Here is a 25,814-nt window from a genome sequence, read left to right as displayed (position 1 = left end):
GGCAGGGTCTCTTGATCAAAAACCCAGAGTGCACCCAAGTAGCTAGTGTTGCTAGCTGGCTTGCTCTAGGGATCCCGTCTCTGCCTTTTGAGACTGGAATTGTAGGGGGCAGATATACCCACCAGGTATTTACACAAACTCCAGTCCTCACACTTGGGGAGCAACTGCTTTACCTGCCACATCATTGCCTCAGTCTCTAGATTCATCTTTATTCTGCATCTTCAGTCAGCGTCAAAGGATTGATCTACAGCGACGATTCACAAACTGTCCTGGGGAAATCTGTGGCAGTGATAAGCGGCTAGACTTATCCAGAATGACCAGGAGATCTCGTTTATAATATACTAAAATCTTATTGCTTTCCCACTCTGTCTCAAGGGTACAGTGGAGCTCCACGCGATGGGATAGGTTGAGGTATAAAATGCAGGTACAGAGATGATGTGGCTGTCTTGACTAAGGCAGGACCTCCTATGTCTGATTACCACGTTCTCACATCAGGTATGGTGAGAACGTGGTCCTCTGTCAATCACCCGCTCTGCCTCTCTCTCTGTGCTTCCCCTGCATGAACACCCTCCCACCTCCAGCCAAATGGAAAGGCTCATGCTCTTGAACATCTTTCTCCTCACCTTTCCCTGAACCAGCACGAAACAATGGGAACCTGTTACTATTCTAGCACGCTCATCACATTCTGCCTTGTGCTGTCAAGGTTTCGCTTAATTTTTTTTTTCCTCTAAAATCTCTAACAAGCAACATGCTATGGGTAGACTTATACCCAGTCCTTAAGGCTTACACAGCATTCCCAGTATGGTATATTATCAACCCACACACGTCTCAGAGACATTCTGGAGGGTACATTACTATCTCTGTGTCAAGACTGGGACACTGAGCCTCAGGAAGGGTGGCATTTTCTGGAATTCATAAATTGATGTGTGGTCAGGATGAGTCCTAATGTGTCTACAGACCTCCTTCATTGACTCTTCTTTCTAGTCTGCCCACATAGGAAAAGTCCAAGCGGAGCCCCACGGACTTGAAAAGGTCATGGTGGCCTCAACACCCTCCTAGTACTTGTCTCATATCTATACTCTCCGAGATGGATGGGCTCACAGCCAAAGAATCTTCCGGAAGGGTTTTATGTGTTTTTAAGGGCAAAGTTATGTCTTAGTAGCTCTCTCTCCTAGATGGATTCTTTAAAAAGAAAGTAACAAAAATATTTTATTATTCAATTTTAGATTCTGGGCTCCCCTGAGATTATTTTGTCTTCCTGAAAGCCTCTTTATCCTCAACATCTTTGTCATGTTTATTTTTATACTTATAGCAATTTATATACCCTTGTAAGGAATTTTATATAAGGAGATAAATGCTAAGCCATAATATTGAATAACTATTTGAATCCCTAAGATAAGTATTATTGCCTCCAATACAGAATCATAATCACAGACTGTATACGGAGCTTCCACAAGGTCAAATCAGGGCTCAGAGGACAAGCTGGAAATGTCATTTGTCCACAGCCTTCCCCTCGTTTCTCCATTAAACAAATCTTTTCATAAATAATCGACAGCATGCTTGGAAGTTCTGCAGGGAATCAGTATTCATAGTGCCACGAGTCTCATTTTCTTTATAGTTTCTATTTTCTAACTTCCAAATAAAGATAAGAGGAATATTTGCCAAGGTTCAGGTTGGTCATTTCTTTCTTCAAATGTCTTTTACTAAACTATAAGTTCATATGGGGCTGAAATTGACTCCACATTCTTTATTAGCTATTGAAGAGCTTCTGAAAATCCCCTGGATAGTTTCTCGATCACCTTGTAACTGAGGACAAGTTGAAACCCAAGTGAAACTCAAGGACTGCTTGCCTCTGTGCGTGTGTGTGTGTGTGTGTGTGTGCGTGCGCGCGCGCGTGTGTGTGTGTGTGTGTGTGTAATATATGCCACAATCTCACTTTTCTTTGGCTTTTGGAACCTGTGTGGGATTTTCCCCCCATGTATTCTATGCGTGGATGTCAAATCAATTATACTTAATTTTATTTATAATTTCTATAGCATAATAAAGAAATACCTTTAATGCCATGAAGCTGGGTCAAGAATGAAAGCTACCCCTGTTTAAGAGCCAAATCAACAATGTGAACGAATTCTGTGTGGTGAGTAAGACTATAAAAATTCTTATCCATAAGGCAGCCTCACAGGAGAACAGAAAGTAGAGGCCAGCCTAGAATAAGAAAGCTGAACTGACTGATACCCAGGGTTATTTTAATACACGATGGGGCAATTCGTGTATTTTATACACAGTGATACAAAATTCTACTGCAGGAACAAACATATATTCTCTAGGGTATTATGGCTTTCCAACATGCATGCAATCTGAGCCATGGAAAGGGCGGGGTTCTCTCGGGCGATCCGACATTACAAGCTGGCTGTGTCACAGGAAGGAGTCGATCATGCAAGCGTCTGGAGGAGACCGTGCTCGGCGATGGAAATGGTAGATGCTGAGACTGGAAGGACTGGCCTGTCCCTCTAAGGAAGCACCAGAACCACGAGAGTGGGCCAAGGAGCCATGAGCAATGAGCTGATAGTTTGCCCGTTGGCAAACTATCACGAAAGAGCCTGGTGGGTGGGCTGTATGTGCTACAGGTTGCATTTGGTGTCCCCAGGGCTTCAAACCTGGGAACCTCCTCTACTAGGAATTTGTCTTCTATACAAGCCTGCAATCCACCTGCCTCTTGAGGACTGTGCGTTAAATACATACGTCTTTTATGAATTGCCCAGATTCAAACACTATTACAGGAGAAAGCACCCAAGGAAAGCCTAGGGAAGAGGGGCTGAGATTGACGCTTGGGAGATGCAAACATTTACAAGACTACAGGGAAGCCAGCTAAGCTGAATGGCAGCCAGGGTGGCCTCCGGCCTGGACAAGGCGGTGTGGCACAGCATCCCTAAAGCTAAAGAGAATCCGCAGCTACTCAGAGATCAAAGGGCACTGGACAAGTGATCTTTGGATACGGCAGGTCAGGGAGGGGACTAGTCAAGGCGTTGTGGGTGGGGTGTGGCACCCAGCCCCTTTGAATAGCTGTGTCGTCAAAGGCACTTATGCAGCCCAAAGGCGATGGTGGCAGGCTTTTTTTTTTTTTTCTAAAGACAGGAGATGTGCCATTGCTGATCTTGCAGAGTTGCGAGTTCAGGAGAGGTCCCGGATGAGTCGCGCAGCCGAGTGGACCCCTGAGCCATGAACTGATAGTGGAGAGATGAAGCCGGCCGCTGTCAATCTCCGCACGAAACCCGGCGGCGCTGAGGTCTCGAACCACCGGCCGGCGACGTCTCCCTCAGCGACAGCTAGCCCGGGGACCCGCGCGGCTCGCCCAGCTCCCCACCGGCCGCGGAGCCGCGCGCCCTCCACGGACACGCCCCTCGTCACCGTTCCCCGCCAGCGGCCGGGGTGGGCAAGAGGGAGACGTGGCGCTGGCCGCGCTGCGCATGCTCCACAGGGATGGGCGGGGCGGGGCGGGGCGGGGCGGGGCGGCTCGCCCAGCACCGGTGGGCGGGGCCGTGCCACGCCACCGCCCGGAGCCACGCCCTCGGCCCCCTCCCGGGCGGCAGTGCGCGTCCCCGAGCCGCACGCGCGCGCACGCCTCCCGCCTTCCTTCCCGGGGCCCCGCGCGCGCACAGCCGCTCACCCCGCCGCCGCCGCCGCCCCGCAGAAAGCCAGCGGCGCCATGTCTTCGCCTCCAGAAGGGAAGCTGGAGACCAAAGCTGGACACCCGCCCGCCGGTACTGACTGGTTTGCACTTTGTCTCGGGGCGCCGGGCGGGGGCGGAGCAGGATCGGGGTCCCCCGGGTCCCGTCCCAGGGCGATGCGCAGGCGCGCAGGTGAGCGTGCACCCCGGGGCGCAGGTGAGCGGACCCCGGGGCGCGCGGGATCCAGCCCTCCCCGGCCGGGACACGTAGCCACCTCCGGAGTCGCCGCCGCCGCCGCCGCCGAGTGCCCGCGCTAAGCCCAGTTGTACAACTCAAAACTCAGACGTAGGCAGTTTCTACCGAGCTTGCACAGATGTTTCGGGGAGCGGGAGTGGGGGGGAGTCCCCCAACAATTACAAGGCAGTGCTATGTCATGATGATTAATCGTGGGCTGACAGCACTTCACACTGACAGACCAAAGGAGCGGAAATAATTCTGATCATTAATCACCCGGCATGACTTCCTTTACTCACATTTTCTTTTCTCAGCCAGCTTGCTCTCGAAAGTGGTTGAAATAACGTTTTTAAAGCAAACCCTCCACTTCTAAAGCCAAGGCAGTTAAGTCCAGGAAAGAGCAACCTTTCTTAGGAAACGGCAAGCAACCTTTGTGCGCCTTGGGCGCCGCCTCCACTCAGTTCCTGTTTATTCCTCCCTGGCTGCCACGCTGGTGGGGTTAGGTGGCAGGGATGCCTGTGGAAGCCCCACGGAGAGCGGGCTCGAAGGCCGCGGGTCCCAGAAGCCAAGTCTACTGGGCTCCTCCAGGTCTTGATTGCACTTGCGGGTGCTATAAACCAGGGCTTCTCAAAGCAAACCTTAGAGGAACGTGTCATGTTTCTGTTGTGAAAAGTCACACTCTCCAGCTGCTGGCCCCCACTGAAGGGCAGGAGTTACGGGAGAGAGGGAAGGCCTTTTTCACTATGACAGCGCCTCTCAACTGACCTACCTGGCTGGGTTTAGGAGTTAGCAAAGGATCCCGCTGTGGCAGAAACAGCTATGGGAGCCTTTGTGTTTGCTGTGAGGTACCACCATAGAGTATGTAAGGCTCTGGGTTCAACACTCACTTCCAACAAAACAAAACCACCCGTGGAAAGATTTCCTTTAAGACCCTGGCTCCAACCCCTAACCAAAGCAGCCGGAGACAGATACAGGCTTGCAAAGGAAAACTTAGTCCTCCTCAGTGGAGTCTCACTGAGTGTATAAACCACACTTCAGGGCAGGGCCTGTGCCCAGGAGGTAGATGGCCAAGGCAAAAATGAACTTTTTTGTAGATGTCCTGTCTCATGTTGCTTTGTTTGGGCTTATTTATTTGTTTGTTTGTTTGTTTGTCTTATTAGTCTTATTAGTCTTTTGGTTGTGTATTTTGGTTTCTGGTTGTGTGTGTGTGTGTGTGTGTGTGTGTGTGTGTGTGTGTGTGTGTGAGAGAGAGAGAGAGAGAGAGAGAGAGAGAGAGAGAGAGAGAGAGAGAGAGTTTCTAAATTTCCTGTTTTTTTTAAAAGAAAGAAAAAGTGTGAAGTTGGGTGGGAAGGGAAGTTGGGGAGGATTTGGGATAGGGGAAAAATGTATGAAAAAAATTTTTCTGTTAAAAAAAAGGGGGGGCAGAACAAAACAAAACAAAAAGATTTCCGTTAAGGAAAACCCTGACCTTTAATGCTTAAACGAGCAGTCTGAGTCCACCTGCCTGAGGATCTGAGCTGCTTGGCATGACCCACACTGCAGGATCCCAGGCAGAGGCCATGGGCCTGACGCTATTGATTCTCCCAGGATAAGGATTTCATTAGTGTGTGCCTGTTAGAAAGACATTGAGTCACAATAGCATTAGTTAAATTGCAGGTAGAGACATCCATATGCACGTCTTAGGTCAGGGGAAGAAAAGGTACATGCAGGAGAAACTGGTGAGCGCTGGTTTTCTTGGGTTTACAAACAGGCTTTTAAGTTAGAAATGAGATACCTTGTTGTGCCTACAGAGAGAACCACCTTGTCTGTGTCTGTGGAGCAGTGCCCTTACGCTCCCTCCGAGTTTAGACTTTTGAGGCAGACCACTGTGCTTTCCCGGGACTCCGGGCTTCCTTACCCGACATTAGAGGCTGGACCAAATGGTCTTCCTCTGGGCTAGCCATTGGTTGGTCTCGGCCTTGGGGCGGTAACTCTCTTCCTTTGCCTGTTTGTTCCTCTGGTTAATCAAACAGATAGACTCAGGTGATCTTAGGGCAAGCCCTTTAACTCACCTGACCCAAAAGTCCAGCTGTAATGAAGCAGTCAGTGTCACATGCCCCATATCCCAAGGCCAGCTAGACCTGTGAGCCCAGAGATGTGGGTGGGCAGGTGCTGTTAGCAGGCTGGGCTTCCCAGCAGGACCCCTCCTGTGCGTGTTCCTCCCTGTCTGCAGGTCTGCAGAAGTTCCTGGAGGCAGCCTTTCTGTGGCAGGGAGGCCAGAGTATGCTTTTTTTTTTTTTTTTTTTTTTTTTTTTTTTTTTTTTTTTTTTTTATTAATTTATTTTGCAATACAATTCAGTTCTACATATCAGCCACGGATTCCCTTGTTCTCCCCCCTCCCGTCCCCCTCACCTTCCCCCCAACCCCCCCCCCCCCATTCCCATCTCCTCCAGGGCAAAGCCTTCCCCACAGACTGAGGTCAACCTGGTAGACTCAGTCCAGGTAGGTCTAGTCCCCTCCTCCCAGGCCGAGCCAAACAATCCTGCATAGGCCCCAGGTTTCAAACAGCCAACTCATGCAATGAGCACAAGATCTGGTCCCACTGCCTGGATGCCTCTCAAACAGATCAAGCCAGAGTGTGCTTTTAAAAAAAAAAAAAAATCTGGCAGTACCAGAGAGCAGCAGTGTTGCAGAATAAATATTTTTTAAAAAGAAGAAAGGGCCACCCACTAGTAAAGAATAATAAAGGATTGCCAAGAACGCAGTTCCGTAAGTCAAAATGACTGCCTTAAGAACTTCGGGAACACTTCCATTAAGTGCTTACGATGTGTAACAGACTTGCGCTTACCTCTTTAATTGGAAATAATAAAGTTCTCTCACCACGACTCTTCCGCTGTCCTCTCTGTGTCTTCTCTGTATTGGCCTCTCCAGTCCCTCAGTGCCCCACTTTCCCCCTTACACCCACCCCCTACTCTCTCCTACTCTCCTGGCTTCCAAGCTCACTGACATCTTTACCTTCGGGGGGATGGCAGAGTACCTGGAGTGAGACACTTAGTATACAGCTCCAGGAAAGTTTCCTCAGGGCCTGTCCCCACCCGCCTACCTCACCTCCTGATAGCATGTCTGCAGTCTCCCTGGCCTCCTCATTTGCACAGGTGGCTGGATGGTGAATATTCAGAACGGTGGAAACAGTAACCAGAGTCTGGTCAATGTAACAACAGACCAGCCAGTATAGAAGTGCTAGGCACGTTCCTTACAGTGGCCTACCACCAGGATACTGTGGGCAGTGCCATTTAAAACAATAGGCAGAGCTATTTGGGGTGACTGGCTAACCTCTAAGAGCTAGTTATGGGGGGGATGTGGGAGGGGGGACCCGTCTGAAGGACCTTAGCAGCCGGACAGTCTTCCGGCACTCACCAGCTGCCACCCCCGCGCTGTGAGATTCCTGAGGTGGTTTGTGAAGAGGAGGATGGAAGGAAGGTGTTTCACAGAGCCCTTCCTGTGATGGGTGGCACTTCACTGGGTTCCGCACACATCTCCCTGAGAGCAAGCCAGTCAGCCCTGACTGTAGCTCGCCAGAGAATGCGTGCAGAGAAATGGGGGTGAGCCCGTTCATTGTCAGTGCTGTCACTAAGGCAGCCAAGTATGAAGAAGCCCCCTTCAGTACTAACAGTGTCCACCCAAGGCCTTCCCAGCTGCGCAGACGACACCCGATTACTCGTCCCTGCCCGTCCCCATGTGAACTGGATAAAGATTTGCTTGGCACATACACGTTTCAGGCCTCTAGCCCCAACCACATGCACCCGTTGCCCAGGGGGAGCCAGAACTCCAAGTCAAGTTTCATAAATCTGATAATGGGATCCCATCGAGTGCTGCTGATTTTCTGTAAGGTTTTTTTTTTTTTTTTTTTTTTTTTTTCCTGAAAGTTGTTCTCACATCCCCCCACAGAATCAAGTCAAATGAAAACATAAATGTGACTGTTTATGTCGGGTGCAGCGGGAAACAAACCACTTGCTATTTTCAGCATCACAGATAATTCGGCTCCATTACATTAATCATTCGGACACGGCTTCAGGATGCATTAAGGCCTGTGGGATGATAATTGACCCCGAAGTACCTTCTTGCAGGAAGTTTTTGGATTATCCAGACTGTTCTGTTGCTAGAGATGGAAAGTGAATCTGCCTTGTATTGTAGCGAGCATCCTGTCCTATCCGTGGTAAGCAAGTTCCCGTGCTCAGCCGGTGAGCCCAGTCGCTGAGCACAGGTTGAAGGGAGCAGGCACTCTCTGCTTCCACTCCCAGCATACCATGGGGCAGACGATGCTTTCGTGACTGGTTTCTCTTAGTAGCTTCTATCCGGGTTGACCTAGCATTTCTAATGCAGTTACAGCTGCTTCCTCTGTGCCTAAGACAACGCTGGCGATCTTCCCCTTCTGGAACCTTACATGGGTGTCCTGTTTGTCTCAGCCAATGCCCTGTGTCCTGACATGGGTTGGTGGCCATCTCCCATCCTTATCTCAGACATCTTTTTGTTTACATAGAGAATATTCACTTTTTGAAAACAGTCCCTTTAGGTACAATGAGTGAGCCGAAGAAATCCAAGTGTCTTTTTCTCCTGTTGAACCTCCAGCAAGGAGCAGTGTGCAGTCCCGGACACTTTCTGCCCCATGGTGCTGCGGTGTCTGCACAGGCTGCCTCTGCTTTGCTGTGTTAGTTTCTGTAACTACTGCAGGTAATTATAGTAAGCTTAGTGGTTTTGAACCACTATGAACTTAAAGACACCAGACAAACGACTGTGTTTATTTAAAGTCAAGTGGGCAAGAGTGCACTTTGCTCTTTCAGTCATACCACTTTGCTTTTTTTTTTTTTTTAATCTCAGTAAATGCAAAAGAATTCAGTTCTTTCTTCTTGCACAGCCTGTGAAGAGTCCAAAGTAGGTATCACAATGGTGAGGTCAAGGTGTGAGCGGGGCTGGTGTCCTCTGGAGGCTCTGGGGAGAGCCTTCCTTCTGGACCTTCTCCATGTTGAGTTCACCCACATGCCTTGGTTTGTGGCCCTTTCCTGTGACCCTGACTCTTCTCTTTCCTGTTTTCACATCTAAAGACCTTTCTGATGACATGGTCCACCTGGCTAATTAAGAGTAATCTTAAATTCAGATCTTTAGATTAGCTTTCTAATTCCATCTGCAACCTTAATTTCGCCTTGCCATAGAACACATTTTAAGTTCTGGAGAGAGGGGACATTATAGTGTAACGTTAAAAGTAACATTAAAAGTAACACCACAGTTTTCCATGTTCTGTTGCCCATGACCCAGCTAAATGGCCTTGAGCCCATTGCAACAGCATCCAGAAGTGGTGTCAACCAATACCTACCAGTCCCTGCCTCCAGGATTTCTGATGACAGTTCTCCCCTGGACCTCCAGCAGGGTCCTGCTTTCCCTTCTGGCTCATGAGGCTGCTGTGTGGCTGCCTCTGCACTCAGACACTGGTGAGGAAGATGAACATGACCTCCCTAGATCACGCCCTGTCTCTGAACTTCAGTTCCGCCCTGGAAAGTGAAAGGAGTTGCCTGTGTGGCTTAAATCACTTAGCGCCCCAGCAGCCTGAGTCCTCCATGCAGAGTGTTGCTTTCTTTCATTCTCTTCTCAGCGTCCTTAGTGAGGAGCCGTATGAGGTACAGGATCAGGGCATCAGGGAGGGGCTTATCATTTTAGCACATGTCACAGAGAGCCTCTGTTGGGACCCTACATGGTCTGGGGGCACAGGGTTCTCGCTGGGATCTCCCACAACTGACAGTTGATAGACCAGACACCAACACCCAGTGTCCACACATGGTTCTGCCCCTTCTTCTTTCATTTTCCACCTTCTCCTTCCAGAGCTCACACTCTGAGCTGCATGAGCATCCACTGAAGGGAGGCCCCTTCCTTGCCCGGCAATGTAGAGACATGCCTCCTAACGAAGACAGGCTGCATTCTTTTGCCCTGATCCCTTCCATTTCAAGCTCCTGCCCCACATACCCTAGGGGAGGTCCAACTCCACTTCCCCTTGCCTGTGTGCCTCTCCAGTGCACAGCCCATACGAATTCTAACCTACAACACACTGGTTGTTTTCTTGTGTTCGCCTCACCAAAGCAGTCCTCAGAACCCTTCATCTCTTAAGGGTGGATTAGCCTCCTTCTAGATAACATCTCAGCAGCTCTTCTCAAGGAAGAACAAAGACAGCTGCCCTTACGCAACGTGTTTTCAGATCTGCACTCAAGCTTTAGAGGCATCAGTGTGTTTGTTATTAGGAGCTAAATCCACTCACCGTCAGACGCTGCGCCCAGTGGCCTGCAGGATCCTAGACCTTTCTCTCCTCCGTCTACCGTCCTGCTACAGATCTCTCCAGCCTCTTGCTGAGCCTTAGCAATAACTGCCAGTGACTCCTTCTGACGCTTGGTACTGTAACAGCTGAGGGGAACTTCGGCCAGGGATGGCAGGTAGTCACAGGCCCCTCCATTTGCTTCCGGGGCCAGTCCGACAAAGGAAGGTTCCTCTACTCTCCCTTTGGGCAGGAAGTTGTTCCACAGATTGCTTTTATTATTATTATTATTTCAAACTTTCTTCCCTCCTACAGGTGATCCAATGATCAGGACTGACCACAGTCTCTCTGCACACTGTGCTTGGAAAGGTTCCCAGTGATTAAGGACCTAGATCATCTAGATCTGTCTGGTTTAGCTGTGCCTCTCACAGGCTATGGCCCTGGGGGAAACTGGGCCCTAGCACAGGGTGACTAAAGTGTGATGGTGGTGTGGTTAGTTCGGTGCCTAGAACATCGTGGCAATAAATAGGCCGACGTGGCAGAATCACCCAGGATCTGAGAGTCTGGAAGCATCCTTACCTAGCAGTGGTTTTGTGATGAAGGCCCGCTGATTGTCAGCCATCACATGTCAGCACCACAGTGGTCGCCTTCCCTGTGGGTTCTGTTACCTCCACAGTGAGGACAGAATTTGAGCCCAGAAGATCTTTCTGAGCTCTGAATTCTCACCTCAGTCCACGCTTGGTAGAGTGGAGCATATCGTATATGCCAGGCACTCTCAAGAGATGCTTCCGGAGCTAATTGAGTTATCTTCGGATGTCTCCGGAAGGGAGGAACATTGCCATTCTTTTCTTCACAGAGAGAAGGCCCTGAGACACAGAGAGTGTCAGACACACGAGTACACACATTCACACAAGTGCAGGCAGAGCTGGGGTTGGAACCTGGAGGCCCAGAATCCAGTCCTTAACCTCAGCATTACACTCAGCCTAAGGAAGCTGTCATGCTCCAAATGTGAATCCCTGATTTCAGTAACAACCACAAAACAAAAATCTGGAATTTTCCTTTTCAAGTGTCTCAAAAAAAAAAAAAAAAGAAAGAAAGAAAGAAAGAAACAACCTAGTTTTGCAAATGATTCTACAGATTTCTAGTTTTTCAAACAGAATTCTAGATAAGCTGAGAGAACCATGCAACATGCTGTCATAACTTTTGGCATTCTTGCAAGCGAAAATCAATCTGCCTCAGCCTTGAGTTATTATTAACATTGCCACTTTTTATTGCTGCATCAATCACAAGCATACTGAGATGGATTAATGAAGTTAATTGTTTTTGGAAACTGAATTAAATGCAAGTGCTAATGCTAGGTGACTAGCTCTGGCACCATGGGCTTTGCAGAGGAGTGGGCAAGCTGTTCCAGTGGCGCCTCCAGAGATGTGATCGTTTCAGATGTCACCTTGACATTCATTGCCAGTTCTCTTTGTCTTCATGGCATAGCCCTTTTCACTCGTAGTCAGTTTATGGGACATGTCTGCGAACTGTCACATGGAAATATTCCAGAGACATCATTTAGCAGAGATCATCCCTTTGCCACCGCTCTGTAGCAGAATACCACGGCTGGGCAGCTCCTGCGACAGACATTGCTTTCTCATGGTTCTGGAGGCTGGAAGTCCAAGATGAAGGTGTCAGACATGCCTGGTTTCTCCTGAACCTGCTTTTTCCCCCCTCCCTCCCCTACCCCCCATCTGGCAAATGAACTCACATGACCTTTTCTCCATGCATGTGCACTCCAATGCACAAGTTCAGTTGCATTGGAATTCACCTTCAATTTTAACTTATCTCTTTAAAGGCCCTGATGCCAAATACCATCACAGTCTTAAGGCTACGGCTATTAATACTTCACCATATGCATTTGGTGACCATATGTACTTGATGGCAAATACCATCACAATCTTAAGGTTATGGCTATTAATACTTCACCATATGCATTTGGTGACCATATGTACTTGATGGCAAATACCATCACAATCTTAAGGTTATGGCTATTAATACTTCACCATATGCATTTGGTGACCATATGTACTTGATGGCAAATACCATCACAATCTTAAGGTTATGGCTATTAATACTTCACCACATGTATTTGGTGGCATAACAGCATCTTTCGTCAGTTTCTGGTAGATATAGGCAGGAGGAAGGAAGCCCATTCCTAAAAGCACTTGTGGGGCAGTTCTAGACTCTTCATTCTGTCAGAAATGTTCATAATTCTCAGATAGAAACCCATAACAGACCACAGAATTTTAATCTAAGTCCCCATTTCAAGTGGGGCTGGAAGTCTTAGGCTAAAATTTTGCCTACGAATGGTGGCTCTCTGTGTTCTTTAGTTTTGTTCAATCTGAACTTAAAGTGAGGACAATCCCTAAGGACCAAGAACAAAGAAGGATCTGAAACTGAGACATGAGACTTGGGCCTCAGTGGGTGGGGTGTAGCTACCCCAGATCCCAACATAAAGTTGGTTGCTCAGAGGTCTAACCATGATTAGAAACTGAGGAGGAAGTCCGCAACAAAGACCTGATGACGGAGACAAAGCTGAGCTCTTAAAGAGCAATAAAGTTATTAAAAATCAGTTGTCAAGATAAAAGGCAAATTTCTGGGAGCATTGTTAAATAGGATCCATTTCCCCCCCAAAGTAGCTTAGTGTCCCTGCATTAAAGGGTGAGACACCAAGGTTTTAGTTTCAAGCCCAAACTGGCAGATACACCATTTAAGTGCAGCCCTCTGATCTACTGGCCCGTTCTCTTGCCCTCTGTCGTCAGCTCGAGGGTCCTGCTGGCCACGAGAAAACAGCATCCTTGTCTTTCCAAACCTAAGACTGGCCATGTTTCCCAGGGAAATCAGAGTATGAGCCTGAAAAGACCTTCCCCTGCTCCTCCGTGTCCATTCCTTGTGACCCAGCAGGAACCATCCAAACCAGGACCACCAGAGACAAGCTGACTACTCCACTCCATGGGATACTGGCTGTGTTGTGATAGAAGAGTAGGTAGCTATCCTCAGGAGGAAGGGCAGGGCTCTGTGAGTGCCACAGAAACAGCCCATGCCAGGGCTCTACTCTGTCCTCATTGTAGAGGCCTCTGTCTTAGGAAGTCCCCGTGTCTGAAGCTCTGTGCTGGCAAGTGAGTGTGATGGAAAATAATTCTATTTTAAAGAAAAGAGTTTATCCTGAGCCAGATTGGCATAACTGTGTCTCAGGAGCCCAGATTTAGGTGACTGACGTAACCCCTGTGAAAGACATACTGAACTTTTGTAGCCGCCGAAGGAAGTCATAAGTCAGTACAGTCAACAGATGCCTTGTTGTGAGTGTCAGATGGGTGGGCTGTCTCCAAGTAGGAAATCTTTCCTATAGGCTTCAGATATTACTTCAGTCTTAGTTTTAGGTCTGCTAGAGGCTACAGGTCTGCTGAGCTTAGCATAAACACAATCTTAGAGAGTTATCCAAGTCTTGAGAACACTAGGTTAGAGACAGAGGTTGAAAGTCAATGGCTGTTAGTGGCTGAATGTAACCGAGGTAATTTTAACTCTCAGCCTACAAGATTCCATCTGTGCACTGTTACAGCACTGAACTCGGGCTAGATCCGGCATTCTCCAGAGTCTTAAGACAGATGGGCTTCTCCAGAGAACTTCAGCTCCACGCCATGGTGTAAGGCTTGGTGAGCATAGGGCCGCTACTTGCAGGCCATGTCTGGAACAATGCTACTAGACGATGATACCCAGGATTGTTGGTGGGGGATCTGCTGTCAGATACATTGGGGGAGACTTCATGTTCCACCCCATCACCAAGCATCTTGATGTACATTAGCGCAGTGAAAGCTCATAAAAATCTCTCCTGGACCCATTTGGGGGTGGGGAGATGGCCGAGTTGGTACCATACTTGCTCTGAAAATCCGAGGATCTGAGTTCAGGTTCCTGGCACCCACATAAAAGCTAGTTTGTGTCTGTAATCCCAGTGTTAGGGAGGTGGAGATCGACAGCTCCTCAGAATTCATCTGTCTCAAAAAAAAAAAAAAAAGCAGGCAGAGGAAAGACAGAAAGGCCCAGTGTCCGCCTCCAGCCTACACACACACACACACACACACACACACACACACACACACACACACACACACACAGAATAATCCACTGGGTTCTGTCTGCCTGGCATTTCCCTCACTCATTTCTTCCATCCTAGACTCTCCAGCTCCACCCATCTCCCATCATGTTGCAAGAATTTCCCACGTCACACTGGCTAGCTTGACTCCTGTTAGAAATAACAAGTGTGGGTGCACATGTGTGGACATTAGAGGCCTCGTCCTGGTGTGCGCCTGGTCATTTCTCAGTAGGGCACACAGTGTTCCTGTGGGACCCAGCTATCCCATATTCCTATATACGGAGCCAAGGAAATGAACAGAGACACAGAAAATGACATACATATTATATACATGTTATCCAGAGCTGCAGTGCTCATGACAGCCCAAACTGCCCACAACCTACATGCCCATCACCTGGTGAGTGGGTAAATCAAAGCGTGGTATATCCATGCAGAGGACAGTCGTATTTGGCATTAAGAAGGAAGGAATGAAGCCCTAATCCATGGGTTGACACAGGTGAACCTTGAAAATAACGCAAAGGAGCCAGTGACCAAATTCTGTGTGTTTTATGATTTCTTCTCCACCTAGATGTCCAGAGTAGCAATGACTGATGGTTACCAGGAGGCAGGGAGGGATGGACGGGGAAGACCGTTCATGGGGTGGGATGACATAAAGCAGCCATAGCAATGGTCGCACTGCCCTGAATATACTCAGGCTGTGTCAGACAATCTACCCAGGTGAGCGCTGTTGTACGTGATGTATGTTTCCATAAAGCTGCTTTTAAAAAGAAAGTAGCATCTGCCACCAGCGGCCTTCGTAGCACGGTTTGGGAAGGATTGTTCTGCATGGCTTTGTGAGCCATCACTGGGCTCCGAGATTCACCCAGTAGCCGTCGCTCTTGAAAAGAACCCGTCAAGAGCTGGGAAAACAGCCCAGTGCTTCCTCTGAAAGCCTGGGGACTCGAGTTCAGATCCTGGCACCCACCTAAAAGCTGGGCAGGATTCATGTCTGTAACCCCAGTACTAGGTAAATTCCCAGAACTTACTGGGCAGCCATGGCAATGTCACCCTGGCCAAACCACCGGTGTTTGAAGAAATAAGATCACTAGGCAGGGTTTAAATGGCCCATGTTATGTCCATTATGACAGAGAGAGCCTAAGGTAGCCACTTTGCATGTGACTTATGTTCTGCTCACACTGCTATTCTTAGAAAGTACTTGAGAGGTGATTAGAAGGAACACAGAAGCCTTGGGAAGTTTCTACGATACAGGAGGGCACGGAGGCCTATATCATGTCCAGTCTCCTCTACATCACACTACCCTCCCCTTGTTAATGATTGCTACTGCTCTTGGAGTCCGTTCAATAACTGTGGCCTTCCATCCACAGGCAGATGCACCTCCACCGTGGTCACCCCACCTTTGTTTTTATTTCAGTGAAAGCTGGTGGAATGCGGATCGTGCAGAAACACCCACACACGGGAGATGGGAAGGAAGAGAAAGACAAAGATGAGCAAGAATGGGAAAGCACCAGGTGAGAGACGTCTGGTGAATCGAGCAGACTGCAAATGACCATTTGGTTAAATAGTAATGTCTGTTCTGTGCTTCTGGTACCTCCTGGACTCCTGGCCCGTAGGCTGTGTGTTTTTCTTTCCCATCCTGAGGCAGGGTTCTGTGCTAACAGGAGGGAGACCGTGCAGCTGAAGTGTACCGTCTGGCTCACCTCTCCAAGCACCCTGTCCTCTGATTTAGTCAGGGCTGGCTGCTGAGCCCAGGAGCTGAGCAGGAGCATAGCCTCACCCTGTAGCACATTAGTCTGGGACTGAAGGACACACAGCTTCCACCTCTCCTGGCAGGTCACAATGCTGGAATGGAAGAAATAGATTCTTGTGCTTGCTTGAAGGTTCTTTGCCTAGTTCAGAGACGAGTGTAACTGCCCATCTGTGGACAAGAGCTCTCCACTAGGGCCGCAGCCTGAAACGCCCTGCAAACTCCTGTGATCACCCACACTAGTGGAATTTTAGCGTCTACAGGGGCAGGGTAGAGAACTTAAGACTTGAGAGGTGCTTTGCAGGCAGATCTGTAATAAGCAAGGCTCCCCCTTCAAGTGACCATGTGTGTCCTTCCGTGACATCTTTGCCCCAGCCCTCCTGGGTCCTGCATTCTGTTTGCCCCTGTTTTCCCTGAAGGTCCTGATCTCAAAGTTTGCTTTGAGGGATGCATCCTTCATCGTGGGTAACCCAGTCATAACATTGTCACCACAGACACAACCGTGAATACATCCACGTGGAAGAGCATCGGCAGTAAGGTTCTGTGCAGACAGTGTCTCCACTATAGCAAGAAGGAAAGGGGGTGGAAAGAAAAGGTGGTCCAGCCTCTAGATTCTGAGGGATGGAAAGTTACCTGCGTGTGTAGGAGCAAAGGCGGGATGATCCCTTGCATTTCTTTGTGACTTTCCTATGAGAGGAAAGAGAACAGCTGCAGGAGATGAGCATCTTAAATAACGGAGGATGAGCGGTGTTGAGAGAAAGATTGGGTGTGCGCGCCTTAGATTACAGCACCCTCGTCGCCTGAAAGATGAATCAGTCTCCTCCACATCTGTAAAGTCGGAAACGCTGAAGCAAGCTGATTGCAGCGTGGGGTCTGCATGGATGTAAGCAAAGAGTCTCTGTTGTGCTTTTCTGAAGTCAGATTGCTGTGTTCCCTGTGGGTCTATTGGCTTTGGCTTGGCTCTTCACCAGTGTGGTTTAAACCATGTGACCTAATGGGAGCATATCACGAGTGGGAGAAACCTAAACACTAGGCTGTTGACTTGTGTTCCCTGTGCAGGTATCATTCCTGGTACCCTGATGTAAGTTTTACTATTACCATCCTCCTTGCTTTTTTATTGGGTGACTGAACAATCATAGCATCGTTAGTAATGATTATTGCTGTTGCTTCTTTGGGGACTTTGAAAATACTTTTTATTACTTTTCTGTGTGTGCACATGTATGCCACAGTCCACCTGTGGAGGCCCGAAGACAACCTTCAGGAGTTGTTTCTCTCCTTGCACCAGGTAGATCCCAGGAATTGAACTCGGGTCATCGGGTTTGGCAGCAAGGTCCTTTATCCAGTGAGCCATCTTGCTGGCCCGACTTTTGGTTCTTTTTGGGGTTTGTTTTGTGTTGTTTTTGAGACAGCTCAGGCTGGCCTCAGGCTCACAATCCTGTTCCTGTCTCTTGAGTGTTGGATGTGCAGGTGTGTGCCACCACACCAACTAATCATGGCTGATTTGTGATGTGTAAGGAGCCTGCTTGTTCTGGACATTCCATCCACCTAAATACGTGGGACTCTCGCCACTCTTGGTTATTCCCCTGTTTCAGAGTTGGCTATTGTCTCCATTCCAGAATGCCCCCCTTAGCCCTCCAGAGAGTACACTTAGCTTCTGTAGGCTCTTAGCACATAAGTGGCAGAGTGCAGGCAGCTGGCTCCTTGTTCCTCAGGGTCAGCCTCCAGGCTGTGCTGACCAGTTCAGCTCCTGTTTGGAGATGGGCGCTTGCTGACTGATTCCCATCGGGTTTGACACCACCTAAAACTCAGTCTCACTGTGCCCATTATATGGATGAAGAAAGCAAGGCTTAGAGAGATCATTCAGCCCACTGATGCTTAGCCAGACTTCAGCCTGAGAAGCCCAAGGGCCCCTCATCAACACAGACTGCAATCTGGATCCTTCTCTTTTTAAGCTGAATTAGTTCTGGAAGTCCCTACTTCTCAAATCCATAATCCTCCCTTATTTCTGCACCTTCACGGTATCAGTTTTCAGCAAGGCTCCAGTTTCAGGGCCGGCTTCACTTTATATATAGAAAAGCCTGTTTGTTTTCAGAATATATAAAATATGTAGTCATCCTCCTGGGAAGGGCATTTGGTGTGCACTCTGAGCATACACATTCTCATACGCCCAAGCTTTTATACCGGCTATGAAAATAAGCATGCTGTCTACGTCACAGGCCAGTTTCCCCCCAGATCCACGTTTGCAAACTCCTTTTTAAACATTGCCTGGATATTTAAGACTGTTTACCGACTCATTTCTGGTGTCTTCCTCCTTCCTCTTGAAGACAGAGCAGTGATTACAGAGAAAAATGAGTATTCAGGGCCCTGAGGAGGTCATTTTGTGGCCCAAAGAATCCCACAACCTTCCCTGGCAATTATTTTCTCATATAATCTTATGCAGCCCTTACTTCCATAATCTTTAATTTCCTGGAGATTTAAATATGCCTTATGCGGCCAGGCTGTTTTGAGATGTTACATTTGAGGGGAAAGAAAGACTATATTCAAAACCATGAAAATTGGAGCTGGAGAGATGGCTCAGTGGCCAAGAGCAATGGCTGCTCTTGCAGAGGAACCAGGTTCGATTCCCAGCACCCATGTGGAGGCTGACAACCATCTATGACTCCAGCAAGGCATCCAATGGCTCTTCTGGCCTCTACAGGCACCAGGCACATGTGGTACATACCCATACATGCAGAGAAAATGTTCTGCACTAGGCACATTTGGTGCATATACACGCATGCAGACAGAATATGCTCATACACCTAAAATAATAAAAGGTGGGAAGAGAGAACCTTGAGACTATTCTGAGACCGCACTCTTGGTGCTCCTGGTATTTTCTCCGTCCTCACCGCTCGCCCCCACACACTCTCTCTGTGCTCCTGTACTCCTGATATCTTGTGCCTAACGACACCTCTCCTGAGAACCAAGCCTGGGTTTGTAGCACTTGCTGTTTCTGACATCTAAATACTCCCACCACAGCCTGTTGGAAGTAGAAACATGATGTCACTGGCATAGACATGTGAAGAGGGACCTAGCCGGTGCTCACACCAGAGTTAGCTCAAGCGTGCCAGGGAATGCATGCCCTTGTAACATAGTTTGTTGTTGTTTATAGGCCATAGTCTTGAAAGAGGTTAAAGATAGGAAATACTCTGTGATCCACGGTAGATGTCCACGTGTTTATCTGTCTGGTGTCCTCTATAGTGAAGGTGTGCAGCTTGGGAACAGGTTAAGTATGCCCCTCAGACACTCAAGTGTTGAAATTCAGCCCCCACTGTGAGGCACTGAGAAGTGGAAAGGTCAGTCCAGCGGGCTTTAAGAGGTGATTAAGTGAGTCACAGCCTGGACCCCGTGACTGAATTCTAGTGGCTTTATATTAGACAAGATGGGGGCACGGGAGAGTGACACACGTGTGGTACCCCCAAGCTGCCCCGCACCCCTTGGGACTGTCACCAGAGACGGCCCCTGACATTGGCCTAGACCATGAGGTAAAAGCTCTTTTCTTTAGAATTAGATTACTCCATTGTAGCAACAGAAAATGGACTATGACAGAACGTCTCTTGGGGACGAATGCTTTCATCTTATCTGTCTGAAAATGTATAGCTCTGCTTTAACTTTGCAAAGATGGCGTCTTCGTTAGCCTCCTTGTCACTGTGACAGAGCCCATGACATAAACAACTTAGAAAGAGGAGAGATGTGTGCTGTGCTGGAGGGGTCTGCTGGCGAGGGTCTGTGTGCGCTCATTCAGCTCTGTGTTCTCAGGCAGCGCGTTGTGCTGGAGGGGTCCGCTGGTGGAGGTCTTCTCCTCTGGGTGGGCAGGAAGTGGAGGGGCTGTGGACCACGGCAGCAGTGTGCTGGTTTTTCAGTCTTTCCCCTCTCTGTCTCATGGCTGTGGTGATCCAGAGCCCTCTGTTCTACCATGCCCTCCCCTCCATGATGGACTGGACTTTCAAAAGTACGCCCAAATCAATCTTTCTTTCAGTTGTTTCTGGCAAGCGTTTGGTCACATGGTAAAACCAAGGCGAAGAACTGGAACTAGCAATGGGGTCATCGCTGTGACGGCCTGGCTGTGTAGACCAACAAGAGTGTGGAGGTGCACGGCAGAGACATAACTGTGGAAGAAACGTGGCCCTGGGGCTTTACGTAGGAACAGGGGGGTCTCCTGAGCATCCCCTCCTCCCCTACAAGAGAACTCTGATCTCCTGAGGTCTGTGGAAGTGATCACAGTTGCTCCACTTCAAGGTGGCACTGGCCATGTCCAGCCTGGAGGAAGCCTGCAGTGTCTGATGTCCCGTGGCTCGTAGATGTGTGCCTTGAAGCTCTGCCTTTGCCTTCCTCACACTTAGCCTTCTCCCATTATGTGTCCCCATGTCCACATTTCCCCTTCTTACAGCCTTAGGGGCTCACCTTGGTGACCTCCCTTTACCTATCTCTGTGAAGACCCTATTTCCAAATAATGTCATATTTTGAAAACTTGAAGGTTTATCACTGCACCCCCTTTTGAATGAGCCCAAAACAAATGCCAAATGATGGCTCATTGCAGTCTTAAGGGTTCTCTCAGGAAGCTGTCTATGGGGATAAGAAATAGGGAACTCAGAACTCTAAAGTCAAAAATAGCATGGCTATGTGCCACTTAGATCAGAAGGCCCCTGTGTGAGACTGTTTATGTTTGAACCTCGATGGCTCTGTGTGGTGGACAAATGTGAAAATCATCCATACGTCCAGTGTTGTCTTTTGTGTCCAGGTCAGTCCCCAGCTGCCTTTGGAAAGTGTGTCTGCTTCCCTGACATACGTGCACCTACAGGCAGACCAGGCCTGCTTGGTGCCGCAGACCACACTCAGTGTTGTATTGGGGCCCCGGTGACATGGCAGCAAGAGCTGACCCAGTGGGCCCCGGAACCGTGTCCTGCACCAAAGGCACAGTGTCCGTGTATTCAGGGCCTTGTGTGACAGGAAAGGTCTGTACAGAGGACTGACCCCTGTTTGTAGGCTGAGATGACAGAGTTGTCAACAAGACTGTCAGCACAAAGTGTACCTGTGGTAAAATGTGTGCACAGTGGAAGTGGGCAGTCGGTTCTGCATGGGTATGGCCAGTGGGAGACGGGTAGCCCTGTCGGTCAGCTCCTCATCAGGGCTGCCTGGGTGGAACTGGTACATCGTCATTCTAAGTCTGTAGGTAGAACAGAGGCAATGTGTTTCAGTCACACACCAGCGAAGGTAAGAGTCACCTTTTACCTGTGGCTCCTCAGGAGGTTGGCGGAGGCAGCACTGGCTCCATACCTCCACGGGGTCAGCTGTGAATATCGGCTGCACTCTGTAAAGCTACATTCACCAGCATCCGGAAGAGAGGTGCAGCGTGATGTCTGCCTGCCTCGGTGAGTCCTCAGTCTCACCCAGAGTGGCAGACAGACCCGCTGTCATGGCGATGAAGCCATTGTAGGTGAGACTTCCTCATAGCTGCCGTGTCTCTGAGTTCCCTGGGCTGTAATGGTGATATGCCACGGGCTGGGTGGGTTAAACAGCAGAACTGTCATCTCTTGTTTTCTGAAAACTTGCGGTCAAGTGTCAGCAAGTCACACTCCTTCTGATGTGCCATGGAGGCGTCTGCTGCAGTGCTCTCGGCATCTGATAGTTGGTCAACATACTGACAGAACTCCAGACCCCGTGTGACATTCTAGAAACTTGTCACAGTCCGTTCAAAAGGACGCTATTTGTGGTCGCAAGTTTCTGTCCCACAAGCTGCCTCCAAGTAACCACACAGAGGCTTAATATTAATTGTAAATGCTTGGCCAATAGCTCAGGCTTGTTACTAGCTAACTCTTACATTTAAATTTACCCATGTTTCTTATCTACACGTTGCCACGTGGCTTGGTACCTTTTCTCAGCATGGCATGTCCACCTTGCCTCTCCCTGTGTCTGCCGGCAGCTCCTGACTCCGGCCGTCTCCTTCCCATCATTCTGTCTGGCTCTTCCACCTAGCCTTATCCTGCTCAGCTCTTGGCCAGTCTCCTTCTTTATTAAACTAATCACAACAATGTATATTCACAGAGTGTAAAGGAATACTCTACAACTAGTCATGATAGAGTAGGGCTCACCTAACGTTGTATGACCTCAGTTTAACTAATTACAAACTGTGGTGACGCTACTTATAAGTAAGACCACATTCTGAGACACTGGGGCCGAGGACTCCAACAGACGTTCTTTGGGGAAAAAATCTCCTGAAGACAGTGTCAGTGGAATAGTTTAACCATGAAGTTCCCATGGCAAAGGAGCCCCTCTGTCAGCATTTACTGTTTGTTTTCCTGGTTGAGGACTTTAGCAGCCTACCTGTCTTCCAGGCCACATGGATGCTCGGTCCCCAGGGTGTGGCCCCCACACTTTGATTTCATGCCCCATCAATTTTAAAGAATATTTTCTGTATTCATTCTGTTGGATTGTTTGAGAACAATCTCATTATATAATTGAGGCTGGCTTCAAACCTGAGATCCTCTTTCCTAAGTCTCCCAAATGCTGTGGTTATTGGCTTGTGCCACCATGCCTGGGTCATTTTTACATTACACACACACACACACACACACACACACACACACACACACACACACACACACTGTTTAGTGCCATATCTCCCTTCTATAAGTTATATAATAGCTAATATAATATAATAGTTGGCAACCTAACTGATCAAGGAGAAATAAGGAATAGCAACTTGATACTATCATTAGCTAATATCTCAAGGTCCAACTACCCTTGTAGTGAAGTTTCCCATTAATGATTCAGGATGGGAGTTTAAATTTATAATGACCTTCTGGGTAATTTCAGGTTCGGTGGGGGCGGGCTGCTTCCTGTCAAATCCAGTTAGATCATTGGCATTTGCCACATCGTTGGTGATGAACTGAGATGTGAATATTTCCTTTCCTTTTTGCTCACTAGATTGTGCATTTAGATTAGCTTCATTATAAGTCACTTGTCCATTTGCTGAAAACTGGTTTAAATTCATTCCTAAGACAGCATTTAAACACAGTTCCAGGCACTTGGGATATGCCAAGGATGAAGTGAGACAGTTTGCCTCAGCAAACCATCAGCCACACACACTGTACGTATATTGCAAGGTGCCGAGGGCAGGTAAAGGGACATGGGTCTGTGAGGGGTCACCCTACCTGCTTTCATGGGAGCCCTCAGGACTATGAGACCTGGTGATGATAGACAATCCATGTGTTAAGTGGTGGCCGATTTAACTTAGTATGGTTTGTTTCTTTGGGGCAAACAAGTAAATAGAATGGGTTCTCGTGTTCATATCTCTCTCCAAACTAAACATAAGGCATCCTAAGCTCAAGGCCCACCTTCTTCACTGATTGGCTCACACCCTAATGCTCACTTTGTCATTGTGTACAGCAGAAGTTAAACCTTTCTTCCCAAACACATGAAGTATGAGTTTTACATGATCAACAAGAAGGTAACTGCATTTAAGAAGTTCTAGTTAGAATCTCCTCGTGAGCAGAGCAGGGCATGTGTGGCAAACAGCCGCATCAGGAGTTGGCGGTTTCCCCTCATCCAGCCTGATTTCTCTCCCGAGATGGGCAGCTGAGGAGGGTTGCATTTGGCGCACAGCCAATCAACGTGTCCCCACACAGTGGTGAAGCATACATCACAGGATCCTGGCTGAACTCCTTGGATCTGGGGGTGAGAAAGGAAATAGGAGGTCTCAGCTGTCTTCGGCCACGCTGTGGTAATGGGCTTTGAGGCAGCATTTATCCAACATCTGGCTCCGTAGCAGGTGTGGAAACCAGAAGTCGTTTGTCAGCTTCTCAGTGGCCCTCAGAAGCCAGATGCACCCTCTGTTCTAGGAGGGCTCTCTCAGCACGTGGAGGAGGGAAGAAAAAATATGTCCACACCAGGGCTGGCCTCTCTGTTCTGTTTATGGAGACTCCAAGAGTTGCCCTGGGTATCAGGAGTGTTTGCTTACCATGAGCATGTGAGCCAAGCTTGGGTTTATAAAATAAAATGTGTAACAATAACCACACGGAAACAAGAGCCTTGGTTGAGTCTACTGCCTCATCGTTACCTGAACCTTTCAGCTCTTTTAAGTAACGCTGCTGGCTTCAGCTGTTCAACAGCACAATGCTCAGACAATGCCTGGCAGACTCTGGAAATTGGAATTTCTAAGAAACTTGCTAACTCACTGACTTCTTCCAGTGGGTTGGGACAGGCTGTGCCTGTGGAGGGGAAGAGCCTTCTTCACCTTCTTGGCCATGTTCTGTTGTTGCTCGGCTCTCTTAGCAAAGCGTTCATTGATTTTGCTTATATTCATCCCATGGTACAGGGCTTAGTCATTAAAGGTGAATCATTGTGGATTGGAAGACTGAGAGTAATGTCACACTCAAAAAGGTCCCTTAGCTTTCACAGGACAGTGACTGCCCCTGTGGATGCTGCCCCAGGATAATAGTTGACACATCCCCTCTCTTCATTTATTATTGCAACCTCTAAAGGCTGTTTGTGCCAAAAAAAAAAAAAAAAAAAAAAGTGTAGTTCTATTAGAACCTACACTCAAATATTATTTAGAGTTTTAAAAGGGAGAAATTGTGTCTCCTGCCCCAGCACGAGAGGATCTTGAACACTGTGCCAAGTGAAAGAAGCCAGGGGCAAAAGGACACAGCCTGCAGGATTCCATTGGCAGGTCCAGTGCAGTCCCATTGGTAGATTGGGAAGTAGAGTGGAAGTTAACGAGGGGCGTGGGGAGAGTGGGGAGGGATTGTTCAGTGTACGGTCTTGATGCTCAGGGGAAAAGGCTTTGTCTCAGCACAGGGAACACACTCAGCGCCACAGAGCTGTACCCTTGAAAATGGCAAAGGTGGTCAGTTTTATTGTTTCTTACCATTGTAAGTGCATAAGCACAGCACAGCAAAGAGGCCTCAGTGCCGTGGCAATGCGTTGGCAGCTCAGAAGCTGAACAGCACTATCCTGTGACTCAGCAGATCTCCCTCTAGGTGTTTACCCAAGAGGATTCAAAATCAGGGATCAGACAAAAGCCTGTCTGTGGATGGTTGGTGCACCACTGTTGACAAGAGCTAAAAGGTGACCCTGTGCCAAGTGTCTATCATCTGATGAACAGGAAGAGTGTGCTCCATCCACATGGTGCAATATTATCTAGCTGAGAGAATGAGTGGGGGCTGAGCCTTGTTAGAACACAAGTTCCTTGTGGAACTTGAAAAACGTTTGCCAAGTAAGGGAAGCAGACACCAGCGGATGGTTCTGATATCATTTGTGGGAAATGTCTGAAGGAAGGAAATCTATAGAGACAGAAAGTAGACTGGCCACTGATGACTGGAGCAAAAAGAGGGCCCATACAGAATGGTGGATTAATGGATATGGGTTCCCTTGAAGATGATGGAGTGTTCTAGAATTAGATAGTGACAATGGTCCCATAAGAAAATGAATTCAGTGAACGCTGTCACATTGTATAATTTAAGGAAATGATAATTCTTATGTCCTATGGATGTTACTGCAGAAAAGGCGAGAGAGCCCTGGCTTGTAGTCCAGCCTCCATCTTTTCTTAGCTGGGAATCAGGAAAATGCACACTCGGGTGTTGAATGCATTTCCTATAGGGCTATGGCTGCCATCCCAGGGGGACCAGGACTGTTCTCAGAGAAAGGGAAAGACGATGCTTGGACACGATAGTCTCATTGAAGATGCGTAGTGGGAATTTGCCCTGTGATCAGTCCCCA

General features: G+C 48.4%; 1 protein-coding gene across 1 annotated transcript in view; it reads left to right on the top strand.

The window, feature by feature from the left end:
* The first annotated feature begins 3,587 nt into the window (after nucleotides 1–3,587).
* Nucleotides 3,588–25,814, top strand: part of Dap (death associated protein) — a 56,005-nt gene continuing 33,778 nt past the window's right edge. The window contains exons 1-2 of the mRNA XM_052743018.1: nucleotides 3,588–3,758; nucleotides 15,723–15,819. Of these exons, the coding sequence (XP_052598978.1) occupies nucleotides 3,704–3,758; nucleotides 15,723–15,819 (152 nt within the window). The 5' untranslated portion in view covers nucleotides 3,588–3,703. The remainder of the gene's footprint in view (nucleotides 3,759–15,722; nucleotides 15,820–25,814) is intronic.

This window comes from Peromyscus californicus, unplaced genomic scaffold, assembly GCF_007827085.1.
Source record: "Peromyscus californicus insignis strain IS unplaced genomic scaffold, ASM782708v3 Scaffold_18__1_contigs__length_77618521, whole genome shotgun sequence".
Taxonomy (NCBI): Eukaryota; Metazoa; Chordata; class Mammalia; order Rodentia; family Cricetidae; genus Peromyscus; species Peromyscus californicus.
Note: the sequence above shows the minus strand (reverse complement) of the source record. Positions and strands in the feature narration are given on the sequence as shown.